This window comes from Pteronotus mesoamericanus, unplaced genomic scaffold, assembly GCF_021234165.1.
Source record: "Pteronotus mesoamericanus isolate MK-2021 breed Mesoamerican mustached bat unplaced genomic scaffold, CSHL_Meso_final scaffold_232, whole genome shotgun sequence".
Classification (NCBI taxonomy): domain Eukaryota; kingdom Metazoa; phylum Chordata; class Mammalia; order Chiroptera; family Mormoopidae; genus Pteronotus; species Pteronotus mesoamericanus.
Genome location: NW_026555311.1, coordinates 5,250,667 through 5,272,043, shown reverse-complemented (window position 1 = coordinate 5,272,043; position 21,377 = coordinate 5,250,667). Strand labels below are relative to the sequence as shown.

The 21,377-nt window shown below is 38.9% G+C and overlaps 1 protein-coding gene across 1 annotated transcript in view; it reads right to left on the bottom strand.

The window, feature by feature from the left end:
* Positions 1 to 290: 290 nt before the first annotated feature.
* Positions 291 to 21,377, bottom strand: part of CFI (complement factor I) — a 44,735-nt gene continuing 23,648 nt past the window's right edge. The window contains exons 8-14 of the mRNA XM_054591623.1: positions 17,651 to 17,671; positions 14,939 to 14,974; positions 12,789 to 12,892; positions 12,529 to 12,632; positions 6,371 to 6,648; positions 1,977 to 2,081; positions 291 to 623 (exon numbers count right to left, since the gene is read on the bottom strand). Of these exons, the coding sequence (XP_054447598.1) occupies positions 406 to 623; positions 1,977 to 2,081; positions 6,371 to 6,648; positions 12,529 to 12,632; positions 12,789 to 12,892; positions 14,939 to 14,974; positions 17,651 to 17,671 (866 nt within the window). The 3' untranslated portion in view covers positions 291 to 405. The remainder of the gene's footprint in view (positions 624 to 1,976; positions 2,082 to 6,370; positions 6,649 to 12,528; positions 12,633 to 12,788; positions 12,893 to 14,938; positions 14,975 to 17,650; positions 17,672 to 21,377) is intronic.

Sequence of the window (21,377 nt, the reverse complement as noted above, 5' to 3'; positions counted from 1 at the left end):
TCTCAAAATTCCAGTTATCATTTTAAACATGGAAAATGAGACACAAAGTAGATAGTATTTTGCCCAGCTTCAAGTAATTAGTAGGTGGTAGAATTAGGGTTTGAAAGTAGGCTTATGTGACACTTGTGCCACTCAACTAGCTACATCTTTAATACTGTCAATATATCACTCTTCTATGCAGAGATAACCTGATCACATTTTTAAGAAATAAAACATGTGTGGTTGCCTAAAGCATTTACTTGAGAATTATACAGCAAAATTCCAATATGGCATAGAGACCTTTAAAAATATCCAATAAAATTTGCTTTATTTTTTTTCTAGAGAAGTCCACATTATGCAGTATCATTTCAATTAAAATGGAACTACTGAGAGAAAAAGAGAAGGATGAAGAGAGAGGTCACAGTTTTATACATTGTGTTGAGAAATAAGAGACCGTCCCACATGATAGCTAATCCAGTCAAAATAATGGGCCACTTTGGTGTAAACGCCTGGGAACTCTGGTCTTCCACAGTTTTCACCCCAGCTCACAACACCCCAAACATAAGTCACGTTGTTGGCATCCATACAGACTAAGGGGCCTCCAGAGTCCCCTTTACAGGCATCAATGGAACCATCATCTGTACCTGAGAAAGACAAAGGAAAAATGAAGTCACACATTTACTTACATTTGGTAAGGCCACCGTGCCGCCTGCCTTTTCCACAATGAGCACAATGACTTTGTTTTTTCTCACTTTTCTAATCGGAAGTAACGCCTGCTCTCTCTCGCGGGCCCATGGAGTTGTAGTGACGCAGGTTGGAAAATACTGTGTCTCCTACTCATTCTCTAAATTAAGCAAGTACTCTCTCTGCTTTCTCTGCTTTGTGTAAGTATATGCTATGTTGAGATTGCATTCTGAGAGTAGCATCATATGCTGAGTGGGAAAATAATAGGAATACCTAGTACTTATATGTACTAGCCATTGCTTTAATCTTCACCACAACTCTATGAGGTAAGTGCCATTATTATCCTTATTTTAAGAAGAGACAAATGAAATATAGGTTATAAATATTAACCTCTTGCCCAAGACCATGCAGCTACTAAGTGGCAGGGCCTGGACTTAGGCAGCCAGATCTCAGAGCTTGTCCTCTTATCTGTGATGTTGCCTCCTGGTAGATTTTGTGCTATTCTTCCTTTTTGTCTGTATATTCCTGAACTCCATTTTCAGATGGGAAGGCACAGGAAATAGTCTATTTACTTTCTAAGACTTTTAAATCACTGTATCCAAGCATTTACAGGATGTCAATAACTTTCTTTTCCTGTAATACATTACTTATAGGTGGTTTCAATAAAGCATCATTAATATACTACCTGACTGGTACCCCGCCTTTGGGTCTCCACCAAAAGTAGGAACGGCTGTATTGTATTGGGGAGGGGCACTGGCGTGACTGTGGTGACCAAGGAGACAGTGGCAGGTATTGTAAGAAGTGCAATGGGATTTCTGAGGAGAGAGGATTTAATTCCAACTGGATGCATTTGAAATGAGATCATTTGGATTTTTATTTGGAGTTTGGATTTTGATCCTGAGTATACCATTTGTCTGTAAGACTTTGGGCAAATTAGGTAACTCTTTGCATCTCAGTGTCCTCATCAATTAAGATTCCCAATTTTGCACATAAGGAAACTTGCTCAAGGTCACATGAGTATTAATGGGTAAACACAAGGCTATAAACGCAGCAGTCTGGTTCCAGAGTCTGTGCTCATAGTCACCTTGCTATACTGCTGTAGAATAGCTTAAGGAAGGCTTTTCCTCTTAGTGTCAGAATGAGGGAACTTGAACTAAGAGGGAGGGAGTGAAGGAGTTTGATAATGCAACAGCCAGAAGGCCAGATGAAAGGTTCGGGGCCCAGAGCAAGGAGACTAATTTGGTGGGGTGGAGGAGACACGTTTGGTAGGGAGTACATGTAAAAATATACCAGAGAAACCACTTAATACTTACCTGCACATTCCATTTCTTTTTCAAAGAACCGACCTGGGTAAAAGTTAGAGCAGTTACCTATTAGGCGTACTTCACCCCAATGAAGTGAATAGACTTTTGCATTATCTAAACAAAGTAAGAAAACAAATAGATATTTAGAAGTCACAAATGAGAAACCTAATAAATACTTAGTCTCATAATTTAGTAAACCATTAGGAAGATATAAGAATATATATCTTCTTTAATACTTCTGAGGATAATTCATTAGTATACTTAATCATATATTGCTCATATCCCCAGTTTCTGTATTTTTCTTACTAAAAATAGTCAGGAGGTACTCTGAAGTCGTACTCATTCAGTCAAGAGCTGAGATGAGTGAGATAAACTCCTTCCCGTCTGATTGCCTAGTCCAGTGGGGGAGTTGGGTCGGAATCAGGGATCAGGGTCTTCTCACGGAAACAGCTCTATTTTCTTATAGTTCCTTATTTCCTTGAAAGTGCTTGTTAGAGTGAAAACAGCTTTTTAATGTAAGAAGTTAAAATAAAGAAAATACATACAAAACTATCAGTGTGTATGTGTTTTGTGCATTTGTGAGGAACTCCATCTCCTAAGTGAGCTGAAAGTGAAAGGGGGTTTAGGGTTTCCTGTACATTTAAGTTAGAGATTTGGGACTTGGACATTTTACATCCTAGGAAAGAAAAGGGCCAGGTACTGCTGCTGATCCACAGTCTAGGGAAGATGAGAAAAACCTAAGAATACAGGGTGAGATGTCTCAGGGATAAGGAGTGCATCTTTGCCCATCTTCCCTACTCCTTCTTCCCAGGTATCAGCAGCTATTATGCTCTAGAAGGGCCAGTTGCAGACCTGACTCGTTCCTTATTGCAAAGCCCCCAGCCTCACACTAACACACAGTAGTTGCTTAATAAAAAATTATACAATTAATCCATGAACTCAGTAATTCAATCATACACTGAACACCTTATGCCAAATGACTTACCTTCTCAATTTATCTATAAACTACCTGGAGACAGAGATCTCTCTGGCTTATCCTGAATGAACAACCCCACAGACCCTAGCACTATAGTAAGCACATATCATTGGGTTGGCCAAAAAATCCATATCATTGTTTTTCCATAAAACAAAAGACTTTTCATTTTCACCAGTAACTTTATTGATTTGGATATTTTGAGTATGTTGGCTCTCTCCCGTGTGGTATAATGCTGATTGCTTTCAGTTAATGTCCCAATTTGATTGCCATCAACTTCAACTGGTCTAACTGACCATGGAGCATCATCTGGTGAGAATCTCCAGCACAAAACTTTGCAAACCACTTTTGAAATGTTCAGTCAGTCGCAGTACCTTCTCCCTACACCGAACAAATCTCTTTTATTTTTGCATTTCAGTTGCATTTTTACCTTTTTTGAAATAATAAAGCATAATATGCCAAAAATGTTGCTTATTTTCTTCCATCTTAAATATTAAAGTGGCTACACAAAAATTTACTAATTTTGATAAGTTATTTTTTAAGATGTACACCAATATAACTGTCACAGTACAATTTAACAAATCTGTTTTGAATGATGTTAAAGACAACGAAGCACTACTAGAGTCATCTTATGGAAAATCCAAATGAACTTTTTTGCCAACCCAACAGTTAACTGTAGAACTAATGGTCTCTTCTGGGAAGCAGAGGGAGACAAAAATCCACCAAAGTGTATGGCAAATCTGGAAAGAGTATCTGTTTTTTCTCCTTCAAGTCCTACTTCAAGTTAGCCTCAAGATGGACACCTTCCTCAGGATAAGAGCTTTTAAAAAATTAGTAATTTATTGTTTCCCCTCGCGCAGGAAAAGCCCTTAAAAATGGGGAGTTCCTATTCTATGTGAGAAATTTTTAATGACTAGGGAGACTGCTCCCTCCCCTGAACTCTAGTTTTGTATAGCTAGCTCTTCAGGCACTTGTCACATTCTTCTGTCTGATGGTAGCATTCGTGACTGATGGTGCCTACAGGAGAGGAGAGGAATCCCTTGAGAGCTGCAAGTCCTTGAAAGCTGCCCTTTGTCACTCCACTTTGTTGCCTCTGAACCCCATTTTTTAACTGGGTCCGTATTATTAATCAGTAAAATCTTAGCACATTTGCATTTTTGACTCATTATAAGGGCTCAATAAAAGTGTTAAACCATGTTTGATTAATAAACAAACCAATGCATAAGAACATATCTACCATTTATAGAAAATACATGGAATAGAAGAACATGTTAAATGCTACAATCGGCCGAATTCAAGGTGTGGAAATTCTAAAATAAGAATGACCCAGTTTATTTAATGAGTACATTTAAATAGAAGAAAAGAGTAACTGTTGTAGATTAAAAGAGATTTAAGAAAAATAGCCACCAAGTGCTACATGTCGACTTTGTTTAGATCCCAATGGAAATAACCTGATTGTAAAAATACTTTGTAAATAATTAAGGAATATTAAACAATGGCTGGTTATTAGATGACATTGTCAAATCACTTTCATTTTTTTTTAGTATGAAAAGTAGTAGATTTTTGTTTCTTTGTTTTTTTTAAGTCCTTACCTGGTAAAGATATTAGAATATTCATAGGTGAAATTATATGCAATCTGGGATTAGACTTAATATATTTCAGGAAAAAAAATGTGTGTGTTGGGAATATGTTGAATAGCTCTCCTGATTGCCCTGCAGAACCATTCTCTACTCTTCAATGCCCTGCTCCCTGCCCTAAGAGCCTGACTTGGAGGTAGGAGATAGTTCAATAAGAATCCTTTAGCCTCTAGTTTCCAGCAGGTTTCCAACAGAAGACTCCAACAGAAGGGAGGCAGGGAAGGAGAGAAGCCAGCAAGATCTGGGCTAGCTATAACCTTCAACTCAAGGTCATTGCTTTTCTCAAGGAAGCCTGTTATACTTAAGGCTCTTTTTCCCTCTGGTAGCTTCTCTTTCTCTTTACACATCAGACCTAGGAGAGGTCTCAGCTCGTACTGTTAATCCTGAGTTTCTGCATAGTCCTCCTGGTTCCCCAACCTGACACTCATATCTTTGTAGTCAACTCCTTTATAAATAAACCTTCCTAATTATCCTATTGTAATAGTGATTGATTCAAAGAGATAAAACTAGAATGGTAGAATGTTGATAATTGTGGAAACAGGGTGATGAATAAATAGGTTTATTGTACTTTTGCCTGTATTTTTGTATATATTTGTAAATGTACATAAAAGTTTTTTTGTTTGCTTGCTTGTTTGTTTTTACTATAAGGACATACTGCTTTCTGGATGAATTAATTACTAATAAAATTTAGCCCTGGCTGGTGTGGCTCAGTCGGTTGAGTGCTGGCATGAGAACCAAAGGGTCACTGGTTTGATTCCCAGTCAGGGCACACGCCTGGGTTGCGGGCCAGGTCCCCTGTGGGGGAACATGTGAGAGGCGACCACACATTGATGTTTCTTGCCCTCCCTCCCTTCCCCTTCTTTAAAAATAAATAAAATCTTTTAAAAATTTGTAGTGTTTTGTAAGTCTTGGGTATTCAAACATACCACAAATCCAGGTGAATTCATACATATATTTTATATTTTTCAGTTTGGCAATTATAAATGTTGCATTGGATATGAGTCTATAAGATGAATGCAATGAAGTTATTTACAAAGAGAGTTTAAGAGGTCAGAAGGAAGCTAAATGCTGAGGCTAACTCTTCAAGATGGAAGAAAAACAGGTTAGGTTAAGGCTCTAATCTAACTTCTCATTTAGCAGGTCTTTCTAATAATTTGTACTTAAGTGTCCACATTTCTTATTCCTATGAATGTTCATCTCAAATCTTAGAGGCTCAAAGAATGAATTCTTTATGTTGTCTTTTTCTTTGTGGGATGTGGGGGTGTAGGGCATGGAGAGTGGGGGAGGGGAGTGGAGTGAGCAGAAGGGTTGTGGACTCAGCAAATACTGTGCATGTCCCTTCAAAAACCTGTTTATCTTCCATCCAGATCTCTCCAACAAATCCCAAAGCCATGCTTTATGTCTGTGTCACTATACTTTTTCTGGGTAAATGGTCACCCCTCACTATATGCTTTAGGATCAAAGAGTCTACGTGTCCTTTGAAAATCTGGATCAAGATTGGCTACATAATTTGTGAAGGCCCCTGAAAAATGAAAATGTGAGGTGGGTTTCCTGCAAAAAATATTAAGAATTTCATGATGGTGACAGCAGAGCAGTAAACCAAGCACGGGCCCCTCAGAGCTTTGTATGCTGCGTAGCTGCCCAGGTCCCACACCCAGAAAGCCAGCCTCCTGGATGTTCACTTTTCTAGATTTGATATATTCTCTCTGAGCATTAGGAGATTATATCCTATGCATTTATATTCCCATTTATTTTCAGCCCCTAGGTTCTGAGTAAAATTGTAAAACATTTACCTCTATCTCGGCCCCAGCCAGAAATGATGCATTTCTCATTAGGTTGGAATAAATATGGAGACCAGGGAACACAGGCAGGGACGGTAGTAGGCAGCATACAGTTATTTTTACTTGCGTGCTTTTTCATTTCAATCAAAGCTATGTCGTTCTGGTAGGTGGTTCCATTGTACTTTTCGTGGACAATAATTTTGTTGACCATCCGAACAACTATCCCAGCATTATAAGTTATCCAATCTATTAATGATATCCATATTTGGTAACGGTGAACTTTACTGGCTCTATAATAAAAAGAAAAGGAAAAGGGAAATAAAATATGTTGAGAGAAAAAACAACTATAAACATGGACTTCTGATGCTTCATCTTTTCAGTACTTTATTTTTTTTATTGGTATTCTATTAGAGCTGTCCCAGTGTATCCCCCTTTGCCCTCCTCCATCCAACCCATGCCCCTCTCCCACAACTTGATAGTCTCCCTTCTAAAGAACATTTTTCACTTTCGCAGATATTTTTTATCCTTGCTGTCATAAAGCAGTGTGATTTAAGTTTACATAGGACAGTGTTAAAGTCAGTGGGTAAATGAAGAGAGGAATAATTAATCTAACTGCTCAATATCAGGGACATAAAGAATTTGCTAACAACCAGAGATGCCCACAGGTACAGTAAACTGGCTGCCTGTGGAGTGACAGTACCATCACTGAAGGTGCTTGCAGAGACCAGACAGTATCTCTAGCTAGAAACAAGGACTCAGAGAATACATTCTCATTACTCTGCTAACCCCAGAGGTCCTCAGAGTGAAGACCACAGCAGTTGTCACCCTGACCTTTAAATTTCATCCTAGCTTTGCATTATATTTATTCACTCACGAGTCTTGAAAACAAAAAAGGGGTCTTCTTAATTAATGATAGCTGTCTGTGCCTAGTATTTTGCATGGAGCATAATAGCTGTTTTAAAATCTGGTTGAATTGGTGAATGATTTCTGGTCAAGATGGCAGTCTCCCCACGCAATCACATCAAAATTACAACTAAACTATAGAACAGCCATCATTCAGAGCCATCCAAAATTGAGCTGAATGGAAGTCTGATAACTATGGAATTAAAGAAGAAATGACATCCACACTGGTAGGAGGGGCAGAGACGTGGAACAGGCTGGACCCACACCCAAGTGTGGGGATAAAAATCAGGAGGAATATCACAGGAGAGAAGGGTCCCAGCCTCACAGCTGGCCAGCTAGCCCAGGGTTCAAGTGACCAGGAAGAGAATTTGCCATATCTTCTGGCTATAAAAACCAGCAAAGATTGAGGCTGTGGAAGACAGAAATTGCTGGATTCTTAGGCAGTTTCTCTTAAGGGTTCGCATACAGACCTACTAAGACTTACCCTTTATGAGCTCCAGTGTGGGGGCAGCAGATTGAAAAGCATAAGACACATAAAGGGAGGAACTGATGGTTTGACATCAGGGTGAGAGCTGGGGGACAGACAGTTTTCTCCCAGACAGAAGTACTGGCAGAGGCCAGTGTTCCTTTTCTGAGCCCACACCATGCACAGCCACAGAGCTGGCAGGCAAGTGCCATAGCTGAGACTACATCAACTTGGCTCACCCTGAAGTCTGTCCCACCCTGATGATGCCCTGAGGCCCTGCCCCACCCAACTTTCAGGCCGACTCAAGCTGTTTCCAGTGGATTTTCCATATGAATGGCTTGTCTTGGCTCATGCTTCAGGTCTTCCTAAATTCTCTCAAACAAAAAACATCTGGCTTCAGGAGCCCTCTACCTCTCCCTAAGTTGCCCTAGGCCTGTCTACAGCAGCAGGCAGCCTTGGTTCACAGCTTGGCCTCACCTGGGCACCTCCAAGCCCAGTACAATTAGCTGCCACTTGCAGATCACTTTATAGTTTATGACCTCAGACAGAACACAGTTGGTGGCTGAACTTGGATGTGCCAACAGCAATCAAAACTCAAATATAACAAGAAGGTGTACACAGCCCACTCAGTGGGCACATCTTGAATATCCAGCTTGGGTAATAAGGGAGGCTGTGTCACTAGATTCTACAGGACACCCACTACATTAGGCCACTCAACCAAGCCTGGGAGACATAGCAGCTACCTAATACATAGAAACAAACACAGGGAGGCTGTCACAATGAGGAGACAAAGAAACAGTCCAAATGAAAGAACAGAACAAAACTCTAGAAAAAGAACTAAAAAAGTGTAAACAAACAATCTACTAGGTGCAGAATTCAAAACACTGGTTATAAGGATGCTCAAGGAACTTAGTGAGAACCTCAGCAGCATAAAAAAGATCCAGTCAGAAATGAAGTATACACTAAAAAAAAAAAAAAAAGGAACAATTTACAGGGAATCAACTGTACAGTGGATGAGTCGAGAATCAAAGCAGTCATTTGGAATATAAGGAAGCAAAAAACAAACAATCAGACCAGCAAGAAGAAAACAGACCCCGCAAAATGAGGATAGTCTAAAGGTCCTCTGGGATAACTTCAAGCATACTAACATGTGCATTATGGGAGTGCTGGAAGGAGAAGAGAGAGAGCAAGAAATTAGAAACCTATTTGAAAAAATGACAGAAAACTTCCCTAACTTGGTGAAGGAAATAGAGATGCAAGTCCATGAAGTGCAGAGCCCCAAACAAGATAAACCCAAAGAGGCCCACACCAAGACACATCATAATTAAATGTCAAAGGTTAAAGACAGAGAGAGAATCTTAAAAGCAGCAAGAGCAAAGCAGTTAGTTACCTACAAGGGCTCCCCCATAAGAATGTCAGCTGATTTCTCAAAAGAAACTTTGCAAGCTAGAAGGAATTGGCATGAAATATTCAAAGTGATGAAAAGCAAGGACTTACAACCAAGATTACTCTACCTAGCAAAGCTATCATTTGGAATCAAAGAACAGGTAAAGGGCTTCGCAAACAAACAAACAAACAAAAAAACCCTAAAGGAGTTCATCACCACCAAACCAGTATTATATGAAATGCTAAACGGTGTTCTTTAAGTAGAAGAAGAAAAATATGAACAATAAAATGGCAATAAACACCATTTATCAACTGAATCTAAACACCAAAGTAAACAAACAAGCAGAACAGAAACAGGATAATAGATACAGAGAATGTTTTCATGGTTCCCAGATGGCGGGGAGAGGATGGGTGAAAAACATGAAGGAATTAAGTAGTACAAATGGGTAGTTACAGAATAGTCATGGAGATATAAAATATAACAGGAAATAGAGTAGCCAAAGAGAATATACACATAACTCATGGACATGGACAACAGAATGGGGATTGCCTGAGGGAATGGGGGAGGCACTGGGTGAAGGGGAAGAAGGAGGAAAAATTGGAACAACTCTAACAACATAATTAATAAAATCTAATTTAAAATAAATAGAAAGAAAGAAAGAAAGAAAGAAAGAAAGAAAGAAAGAAAGAAAGAAAATGGCAAATGAGTTAAATGGTAAATGAGCCTGCTCTTATGCCTCACTCCATTTTATACTAATTTTCACCTCTTGGTTTCTAGGAAATTGGGCATCTACCATCATTTTTCTCAGGCAATCACCTTAAACAGTGATGTCCTACAAGCTAATGAGATATTCTGGATGCTTTTATTTAATAATTAGTGTTCCAAGAACGCTGTTCTTCTTACTAATTTTGGTTGTTTTTCAGGATCAGAGGTTCTGAATACTGTTGAAAGGTTAATCCTGTTTATGCATTCAATTTACTAAACAAATACTTAGTGTGCACCTCCTGCATACCAGGTACTGTGGTAGCCACTGGAATAGAGAAATGAAGAAAATCAGAAATAGTTCCTGCCTTCATGGAGCTCAGGGTTTAGGGAAAGATGGAGCATTAAATAAGTAATCACACTAATGAAGATATGTATTCTATTGTGAAAAGTGAGAGGAAGGAAAGCACATGGATTCTAAGGACTTACAAAGAGGACTTCTCTGGCTATGGGAGTCAGGGAAAATTCTCTGAGGAAGGTGGAACAGAGAGCAGGCGGTGAAGCTGTGGGGCAAGGTGAGATTGATCAAAGTAAATAGGGCTCAGGTATATGGGGCCTAATGGACCATGCTATGTTTTTTGTTTAATTGTTTCTTTTTTTAATCCTATGAGGAATGCGAAGCCATTGAATTTTAAGCAATAAGTGATCAAACTAGGTATGAATATATTGCTCTTGCTGTATAGTAGAGAATGGATAGATGAGGGAGAAGGTGGACAGAGTGAATGTAAGTAGCTGATTAGGAGGCAGTTGGTATAATCCACATGAAAGGTGAAAGCAGGGTTACCATGGAGATAGAAAGTTTTGAGATTAAATAATTAGAAATTTAAAATGCCACCTAGAGTTGATGACATATTGCCTGGGCTGGGTAGGGTTGAGGGCATGAAATGGGATGATGCTTAGATTTCTGTCTTGTGTAACTAGATGAATGGTGTTACGATTTGCTGAGATAGGAAACAGTGGGACAGAACCATATGTGGGGCAAGAGGCATATCATGAACTCAGTCTTAGAGATTTTGAATTCAATGTACTTTTGATATAGCCAAAAAGTATTGATGGACTGTAGACAGTCAGTGGTTGGAGGAGAGTCCAAGCTGGAAATAGCACTGTGTCAGCTTATAGCATTGTTTAGCATCAAACACAGTTAACTTTAAAGAGAGAAGTAAGAAGAGAAAGGGAAACCAAGCTAAATATTGAAGAACTCCAGAATTTCACTTGAGCAATAATGCTCAGTCACATGAAGGGGAAGCTGCAAAAAAAGGCAGGGAAGGTGTGGCCTCTACAGAGGATGGTAGAAACCAGGACCATGTGTCTCACAGAAGTCAAGAGAAAAAGGTCATTCAGAAGGAGGAAAGTAGATTTGGCTCCTTGCTCTGAGAGTCATTATGGGTATCACCCAACGTAATCATTCAACATGTTTCCCATCCCCCTCACCTTTGGGTCATCTGCAGCTTTGTTAAGTAGACTTTCATCTAAGCTACTGGCAGATATGTTAAACTTGATTTTATTCTGGCTCTGCTACAGACTAGTAGTGTAGCTTCAGCCAAGTCATGTAAGCTTTCAGTCTCAGTCTTATCTATTTAATGGGAAGAGTAATATTTACCTCTTAGAACTATGAGAATATTAAAACAAAAATAACATATGTGAAAGCACCAGGCACAGTATTTGGTCTGTAACAGTGCTCAATAAATGATATTTCATTCATTCTAATGATCAGAGCTGAGGCCAGAATCCCAAAATCTGTCCTCCTTTAAGGTGACCTTTATTCATTTTTAACACCTTTTAGGTATTTCCCTGTAGTTGCTGTTATGGACTCAATTGTGTCCCAGTAAAATTCACATCTTGAAGCCCTAATCCCAAATGTGACTAGATGTGTTTGCAGATAGGACCTTCAGAGAGGTTCAACTAATGTTAAATGAGGTCATAGGAGTAAAGCCCTAATCCAGTATGACTGACCTCCTTATAAAACCAGAAAGAGACATCGGAATGCAGGCATGTGGAGAAAAGGCCATTGTGAGGACACAGCAAGAAGGCAGGTGTCTGCAAACCAAAGAGAAACTACCCCTACCAATATCTTGATCTTGAACTTCCAGCATCCGGACTGTGAGAAAATAAATTTCTGTTGTTTAAGCCCTGTCCCCCCGATCATGGTATTTAGTTATGGCAGCCCTTGCAAATGAATAGAGACATTTATTAACTTGCTTTATTGGCCCTCAATCAAAATTATATTTCCTATCTGTAGGTAATTATGAGACATCTTTTGTCATGTGCTAATGTTGAATCCAGATACACTATGCATACTCCACTCCCTTGACCTGAGAATCTCAAAACCCTGACAAAGGAGGAGGTAAATGTAAGCAGCATCAACTCATTTTCCCACCATGAAAATGAGCCAAGTGAAGTAACTTGGTACCAACAGGTTTATCTGACCTTGACCCATGGGATCAACAATCTGGTCTCGGGGAACACAGTAGGTTCTGGGGGATTGGCCTCCGAGGTCCCTATTGTGGTTATTGGTGGATATTTAGCAGTTAGTAGAGTGGAACTTGTCCATAGCTTCTCTCTCATATGTTTTTGTTTATCATCTGCCACAATCTCTATTACTCATTTTCATTGTTTCAGGAAATTCAAAATCCATTGGAGACATTTTTTTACCTGACACAATGTGCAGCAGTTAGGATCCAACAGCCACCAATGTAAATTCCTCCACAGTTGATCTTGCCATCTTCCCTAATGGCCACCTGCCATGGGAAGTCTCCCTGTAAAGACATTTGGGTGATCACTGCCATTCTACAAACAGGTGGCTCTAAGAGATTTCCATTGCAAGACCCCTAGTCTCTTATAATTACATATCCCTTCCTCCCGTTTCCCCCCAAACTCAGGCCATTCCTGGGAAGTTTTCATTGCAGGTTTACCGGTCCTGCTGGTTTTCCTCCAACAACTCGTTTCCTTCGGGTGGGTGTGCTCTTTTTAACTCCACAGGATAGTTTAGGGAACAATGACTTTATCCGTCTTCTTTCTTCAAGAAAAGGAGTGTGTCATAACTTTTTAAAAGGATTTTATGCATTTATTTTTAGAGAGAGGGGGATGGAGGGAAAAGGGAGGGAGAAAAACACCAATGAGTTGCCTCTGGCTTGTTCCCAACTGGGGAACTGGCCTGCAACCCACGCATGTGCCCTGACCGGTTATCGAACCAGCTGCCTTTTGGTTCACAGGCCAAAGCTCAATCCACTGAGCCACACCGGCCAGGTCTCATGATTTTGAACCCATTACCTTGTGGGCAGATGCTTCTTGGTTTACGTATGCCACAAAAAAAGCAGAGTCACAATGAATATGAAAGAGGCCAGATTCATTAGTGAATTATTTTGGATGCTAAACTGTAATTTTTATCTTGTTTAAAAATTCTGGCTTAATACTAAAATTGTCTTGATTATCTCAAAGTCTCCTCAAAGGTGGACTAGTGGCAGAAAGAGGCTGGCTGAGGGGTTAAACATTTACCAACATCTGGCTGATGAGAAATGCCACAAGCCCAGGCATTACAGCTGGGTCAGCTCAGAGTAGCAGTCTCAGGGTGGAAAACTCTTATCTTCTCGCTTTCATAGTTTTGACATTTTAGAGACTATTTATATGGAAATCTTTTGAATAATATTAATATCAACATCATTAGTCACATATTACATCACATATTACTAATGATGTTAATATTAAGTACTTTCTATGTGTCAGGCCCCATGCTAAGTACTTTGTCTATGGTTATCTCATTTAATCATCACCTTAACCCCGAGAGATAATATGCCAGGAACCCCTAGACTCTCTTGGGTCCGCTGGCCAGAAGAGGGGCCAGTTTAGCCACTTGACATGAGCTGCTGTTTCCTTCCTCTATGAGCATTCAGATGTGGTACATCTGTTACTGGGAAGACAACATGGTGGAGCTAGGCTTAAGACAAGAATTTGCAAGAGAATTCATGACAAAGGAAGAAAGTAAGAGTATAAGATGCACTCCTTATTCTCCCCATATTTTTTATCATGTCATGAAAATTTTTATGGACCCAAATGAGAAAGGAAAATTAATATCGCTGTCCATTGCTTTGAGCATATAGGGAGGTAAATCCGCAAGGGAGAGAAGTTGTGAACCAATGTGGATTGGCTCCCACATTGGGCTCCCACCCCTCCTAATGTTAGAGGACGGGTGTGATGGCAAGTTTTAAGTTTCTGCTTGGGCCTTTGAAAGAAGAGAGATCTTATTCATTTAGGGCTGTGAAACCAGCTTGGGTAGTACCTAAAAATTAATGTTATCTTGGGAAGAAAACAAAGGGCCTTTGTTGAGAACCCCTTCTGAGTATCTGTGGCTTTGAGATATAAATGTTTAACTCATTGCCTGATTTTTAAAAAATGTTACTTAATTTTTGGGCCTGGCCATTAGGAGGGAGTCTGACATGAACTTCAGTTTAAAATAGCCCTAAAATAGGGAGCTATTTTATTCCCAGTTTGTAGTTGAGGTTAAGTTACTCACCTAAGGTTATGTGGCAAATAAATAACTGAGTTAGGATTTAATGCAAGGCGGTCTGACCTCAAAGCTCTTATCAATTACTGTCTTCCCAGAAACTTAATACTAACATTCAATTTGGCATTTAATACACAACTGGCCAGAGTACAGATTTTCACAGACCTTCTATCATGGTTTAAAACATTGCAAAAGAACAGGTAAATTCAATTAAGTCCATTATTTTTCTATTTCAAAATGTATGTCCTAGGTCATGCTTGAAATTTTGTTGTTTTTTAGAAAACTGACCTGACAAAACTCGTAACAAATAGAAAAACTTTATGTAGGACTAGAGTATTATTTTCACTTAAAATTAGTCAAAGGTATTAATCCATTTTTAAAGCAGTTCTTAAGAAGCATTTATGTTTGTTTTACTTAAAAGTGATAAGGGAAAATGTCATGTTTTTTTCTATTTAAGTTGGTATAAAAGGTAACTGTTGCTTCAATCAATTAATTTACATACATGTATACACACACATTAAAACAGTCAACCACTAGTAAAAAAGAATAGTGTTAACTTACCTGCATCCATATTAGCAGTCAAAATTTCTGTTTCTTCTATAATAAAACAAATATTCAAAGTTTAAAGTTGTGTTAATAGTAAAAATTAAATCATTAAAATCAGTTAAACTTTGATAGTAATTTTCTGTCTTAAAATTTGTCCTCCCTTTAAAAAGGACAGTATGAAACCCCAAAAGCACTTCATCTGATTTCCTTTTTTTTTTTTTTTTTTTTTTTTTTTTGGCTAGGTAATTGTGAAGGCTCAAAATGAACTCTGTAGAATTTTGCAGGCATCAACTAGAGGGGTCTGTTGGTACAACTGAACGGTGAGGCTCATGGTGCTGCAGTTTTCTGCATTTAGAACAAGCAAAAGACCTGGATCAAAGAAGAAAAGCTCTTTCAAGTCTGCCTTCACAAGGTCCTTACATAAGGTAGGGAGCAGTCACTGACCTGATCGAAAGAGTTCTGAGCTGACAATACAAAAGCTCCTCTCCTTTTGTACATAATAAGGCACTTCTTTCAGGGGTCGTGCAAACAAAGATACCTCATTGGTTTCAGTGTCAGTCATGGTTAGTATTAGACATCTGAGATGCAGAAGTCAGAAGCAAGAAATAAAACAAACAAAAAATACTCTTCTTTCTCTCTTGCTTAGATTTTGCTTAAAGATAAAGAGAGTGATGTTCATCTTCACTCTGCTCCCCTAGAACATTTCAGTTATTCTCAGGATCCTGATTTCTTTGAACTGGGGACCTGAAGGTGGATTCCCACCAACCTGTGGCTCTGTCTTGGATGAGGTTGCTGCCTACAGGGCAATGTTACTTTGTGCAGCAATCCTGAGTCTTAGCCCTGGATTTCCTGGGTTCTTTTCAGAAGAGACATACCACCATATGTGTCTGTTATGCCACACACATAGGGCATTTTCTGGGCTGAGAGAGGCTCTGCTCAGAGCTTTCACCAAAGCACCCTCATGAATCAAAGAAAAGTCTCACAATTCATACTAAATGCTCAAAAAAGGAAGATGGGGAAAGTCCAGCATAGCTAAGGTATACTAGCTATTAATAAAGCAGCACAAAGCTCTGACAGCACTAACCACTAGAAAAAACAATCAATGACTTTAAAGATTTATATTCAAGAAAGCTCATTATGGATAAACTTCATAGATGACAGAATGGAAGAAGATATATGCAATGTCTTAAACTGAAAATGGATTAATGTCTAGAACGCAAACCAACAAGAAGGCAGACTGCAATCCCAACATGAAATTAGGCAAAAGGTGTCAAGTGGTAGAAGTAAAGATGGAAGAAAAAGAAGAAAAAAATTTAAAAAGCTAGCATGCATATAGAGACTCAAAATCATTGGTTATTACAGAAATTATAAATAATAAACAATGCCATATCACTGGACAGTATGAGACCAGCAAAATTAGAAGGCTGGATAATGCTAAATGTTGGTGTGGTTGAGAAGAACCCTCAGGAGTGGCAGATGGAGCTGAGGACCAGAGGGGCTCAGCCAGAGAGCATGCAGACACTGCTTAGTCAAATTAAGTAGGTGCGTACCCCAAGAGGCAACAACTCCTGGCCAAGAAATGTCTCAGAGAAGTCCTCCTACACAGCTCTAAGAAGAGGATATTCATTGCAGCGTGACTGGGGGCTGAGAGTGCATTACTGAGAAAGCAGAGAGTAAATTGTGAAAGATGAATATCACAAGAGTATTTTACACAGCATTTAGAAGCAACAGATTAAATGGCTACGTAACACCATGAACAGATCTTTAAAACCGAATACTTTTGTGAAAAGAGAAAAGGAAATATGAGATCTACAACAAAACACTATATGATTTGAAAATGTATGATCACAAAATAAGAATACACATTGGATGAGAATGCATATAAACAAAGAGACATACATGTTAAATCACATGAAAACGGTTGCTGAGGGGAATGGGAGTAAGGAATGGGGCTAAAGGAGAATAAATAAAACAAGAGTGGGGCCTTGCCTGGACCAGGGATGATCAGGTTCAATGAGCTGAGGAGTACCATGAACTCATCTCTGTGCCCCTGAGGTCTGACACTAGGAAAGAAGAGACGGAAGGAAGGGAGGGAGGGTGGGAGGAAGAGAAGAAATAACGAAGGCTTCTGGTGGTGGTAGGAGGAACAGCAGCCTTGGAGGGTAAGATGACAATGGAGGGGAATGCAAAGAAATAACTGGTATTAGGCCCTTAGGGGAGATCTTGAGCACATAGATGTCTCCCGGAAACCCTAAGAAACCTTAAGGGAGGGCTGTGACCTTCTGGTAGTCATTTAATATGGATGAGAAAGAAAAAGGTGATCATAAAGAGCAGGATTTGGGAACTTCCAACTTACAAAGTATAAGAAAATACCTATCATGCAACGATGTATCTTTCATCTGGTGGCAGTTTGGTCAGGAACTGGCTTGGCTTTGAGGGAAAAGTGAAGGAAAAGGAGAAGGGCACTTGGCAAATGTGGAACATGCAGGAGATGCCCCACTTTGGGTAGTTTCAGTCTGCAGACTGCAGACAGGGACCGAGAATGAGAACGAGAGTTTATCACACTGTGAACAAAGGCCTCTGTGCCTGAAATCATGTTGAAGCTGAGTGAATGGTAATACTTGGTCATTTCCTCAGTTAAGAGTTACATTAAAATATAAGATAGCAGTATCTTTGTTTTGTTTCAATTCTGCAATATCCCAAGAATTTAATACAATTGTTTTTTACCTTGAGCCACATGTGAAAAGCCTGAAAAAATAAAAAACAAAAAGTTTACCACAGCAAAGGATAATTTTAATTTGAGAAAAATGCACACTACATCAATATACTGTACATATGTCATAGAAGTTATAACACTTGGTTCTTATTTTCAATTCCGTAATATAGAGTGTCTATTATAAAAATACATTTACCTTTAAATTTAAGATTTTCAACTCTTCAAAACAAAACAAAAACTCACTGTAGCAAAGAGATCATTTTCGCATAGATAAAATACACACAAATCATTATTATTTCAGACATAGTATAACAACTTAAATTAATATTTATAAGAACATAAAAGGGAGCCACCTTATGCCATCTCCCTTTGATTTAAACATTTTTTTCCTCTTACTGATTCTACAGAAAGGAGAAGGGAGGTAGGGAGGGAGAGAAGCTTCAATCGGTTGCCCCTTGCATGTGCTCCAACTGGGGGCTAAACCTAAAATTCAGGTGCCTGCCCTGACCAGGGCTTGAACCCAAGACACTTTGGTTTGCAAGACAACACTCAGCCAGCTGAGCCACACCAACCAGCGCTCTTCCTTTGATTTTTAAGACTGTATAACAAATGTTTCATCTTCTATGTAAACACACCAATTTCACCAGAGCAAGGAAATAATTTTAACTTAGATTATAAAAGAGACTTGTATTTTAGATATATTTGAATGCATGCCCAACAGCAAACTTACTAGACAGTTATTCCACATTTGTAACTCTTTAACTTATATTAATAAAAAGTAGGCTTATGAAAGATAAATGAAATCAAGATATACCCCAAACCTCCCTTGGTTTAATCATTCTGATCTGTTCACTGAAAAGAGACACCAATGAATATGTCTAATATACATATATTTTACATATCTACTCTCACTTGCTCTTTCTTACATGGGGAGAAATTAGATTCATTACAGAAATAGAAGGGTAAACTGAAGTAACAATGACAGTTGACTATATGTATTTTTGATATCGATTTGAGAAATTGATAAGGAAAGTAGCTTCATGTTATAGTCACTCCCTTGAAGTAGAATATTTTTTTCTGATGAAATAACAAATTGTGTTCTTTGACAATAAACTTTAAAGTTTTGAATTAGGAGGAGAAGGAGGAAAGAGAGGGAGTGGGGAAGGAAGAGGCAGAGAAGAAACCCAACATATTATACTGAAGAAGTGAAGTCAAACTGTATATAGCTTCAGAGAAAGACAGACACTGTATGATTTCATTTACCTCAACTCTTAAAAAACCAAACTTGCAGACACAGAAATCCAAGTGGTGGTTAACAGAGGCAGGGCGGAGGGGCAGGGGGAATAGGGTGAAGGTGGTCAAAAAGTACAAGATAGTTCTATCTATTAATAATCAGTTATAGGGTACATAAGTATGGGGGGTGTGATATACAGTATGGTGACTACAGTTAACACTGCTGAATGACATATTTGAAAGTTGCTAAGAGAGTAAATCATGAACTTTCTCATCACAAGGAAAAAAACCCTTCTTTTTTTAACTATGTGAGATGATAGATGTTAATTAAGCTCATTATAGTCATTGCACGATATATGTGTCAAGTCATTATGCTGTAAACCTTCAACTTACGCAGTGCAGTGTATCAATTATATCTCAATAAAACTAGAAGGAAAACTGTCAAGTTTCACTGGCAAAGCCATGGTTTACTGCCTTTCTCCCTGAAAAAATTTTTGAAATTTCTTTCTCCTCTCTCTTTATGAAGGATTTAACTACATATAATGAATGTAAAAGTATTTTGTTCACCTGCTTTTATACCCTTCAGGAGAAATGATATGATTTGAAATCCTAATTAATTTAAGAAGTGATATCAATGGAAAATTAAACAAAATTTCACTGAAGTCAAATACTTGGCATACCAAGTAATGACAAAACAGAATTAGTATTGATTCACTTATCCCTACACATCTTCAACATTTACTTATTTGACGTTGAATGGTGTAAGGTTTTTTACCTAGGACATGTGGAATATAAATATAATGAGATAGAATCTGTTTTTCAAGGTGTTTACAGTTGAGAAGGGAAGGTAAGACAAGCACAAAAATGACAATAAGCAGTTTCCAGTCATTCAGTAGCATCCTGGTATAGACTCTACCACTACACGAGAGACTGTTGTGTTACTTCCCAGCTTGTGTTCTGTGACATTGTGTCAGTGGCTTGAAATCACTCATTGTGGGAGCATTTACATGGCAGAAATTGACAGGGGCTGTATACAAATCAGGGCTTCCCTCTCCTTCTCAAAACCAGCTGTTAAACATTTACCAGCACACCACTGGGTAAGTCCCATCTGTGAGGTGTGCCTAAGTACCACCACTTCTTTCGAAGCCTTTCCCACCATTGTGGAACGTAGCTCCATCCTTTCAATTCTCAGGCCCGAACCCATGGACTCATTCCTGACTCCTGATTTGGTCTCACACCCCCATCCAATCTATCAGCAAACCTTTTTGGGCTCTAGCTTCAAAACAGATCCAAAATTTGACTGCGTCTCATCATTTCCCTCCCTACTCACTTGTCAGAATCACTGTCGTCTCTTGCCTGGATTGGTGCAGTGGCTTCCTCACAGGTCTCCCCGTACCTCCCCTTACCCTAGTACAGACGATTTCCCACCCAGTCCCCAGGTTGATCTGCATTTAAAATGAAGGTCATGTCATGTCATTTAAAGTCCCCACTTCACTCACTAACAGGCCCTGGCCTCTTCCACCCCAACCACCCGGCCAGCCTCTCCTATGTCTGTCCTTTAATCTCTCATGACCACCACCTGTAACACTTGTCCCACTAGCCTCCTGGCTGCTCGTTCCCCCAACATACTGACGTGTTCCTGTCTTAGGAACAGCGCCCTGGTTGTTGCCTGTGCCTCAAACACTTCCGCAGATATCTGCATGGCTGGCTATCTCTCTTTTTATCAAAATTTTTTTTAAATTACAATTTATATCCAATAATTAATAATTCAAAAATAATAATTACAATATTATTTTGTATTAATTTCAGGTGTGCAGCATAATGGTTAGACAATCATATGCTTTACAAGGTGTTCCCCTCAATATTTCTAGTACCCACCTGGCACCATACATAGTTATTACATTTTTTCCAGCTCTTTGCCTAAAAGTTACCTCAGTGAGACTTCCAAGGCCACCTTATCTAAAATTTTAGAACTTACCCTTGGCATGTTATATCCTCCTTCCTTGCTTTATTTTTCTTCTTAGTACTTATTTTTTCTTACAAGATATTTTATTTATTTCTCTTTTCTATTGTCTTCCTTGCCCACTTGAATATAAAATCTATGAAGGGGCAGTGATTTTAAAAATATTATTCACTATTGTAAACCCAGCACCTAGAACAGGGCCTGGCACACATAACATAGTGAGAACTTAATACATATTGAGTAAATGAACGAATATGATAACCTGCAGAGCTTTTCCCCCCAGAAACACTGATGGAAGCAAGAAGTCAGTCTATGTGGCAGAGTAGGTACCTAGTAAATATTCCTCACATTGAAGGTTTTTCAATGAGCACCAAAAATCTAAAACCATCAACTCAATGTTTTGAAATTCTTGGTAAGTAAAGGGGAAGAACTAACCTGATTTGCCTTTTTATTATGAACTGCATTTCATGGAAACAAATGAGTTGATACAGAAAGTTCTTCTCTAATGACATTAATAAATGCAAAAGGAATGTTGAATTAGA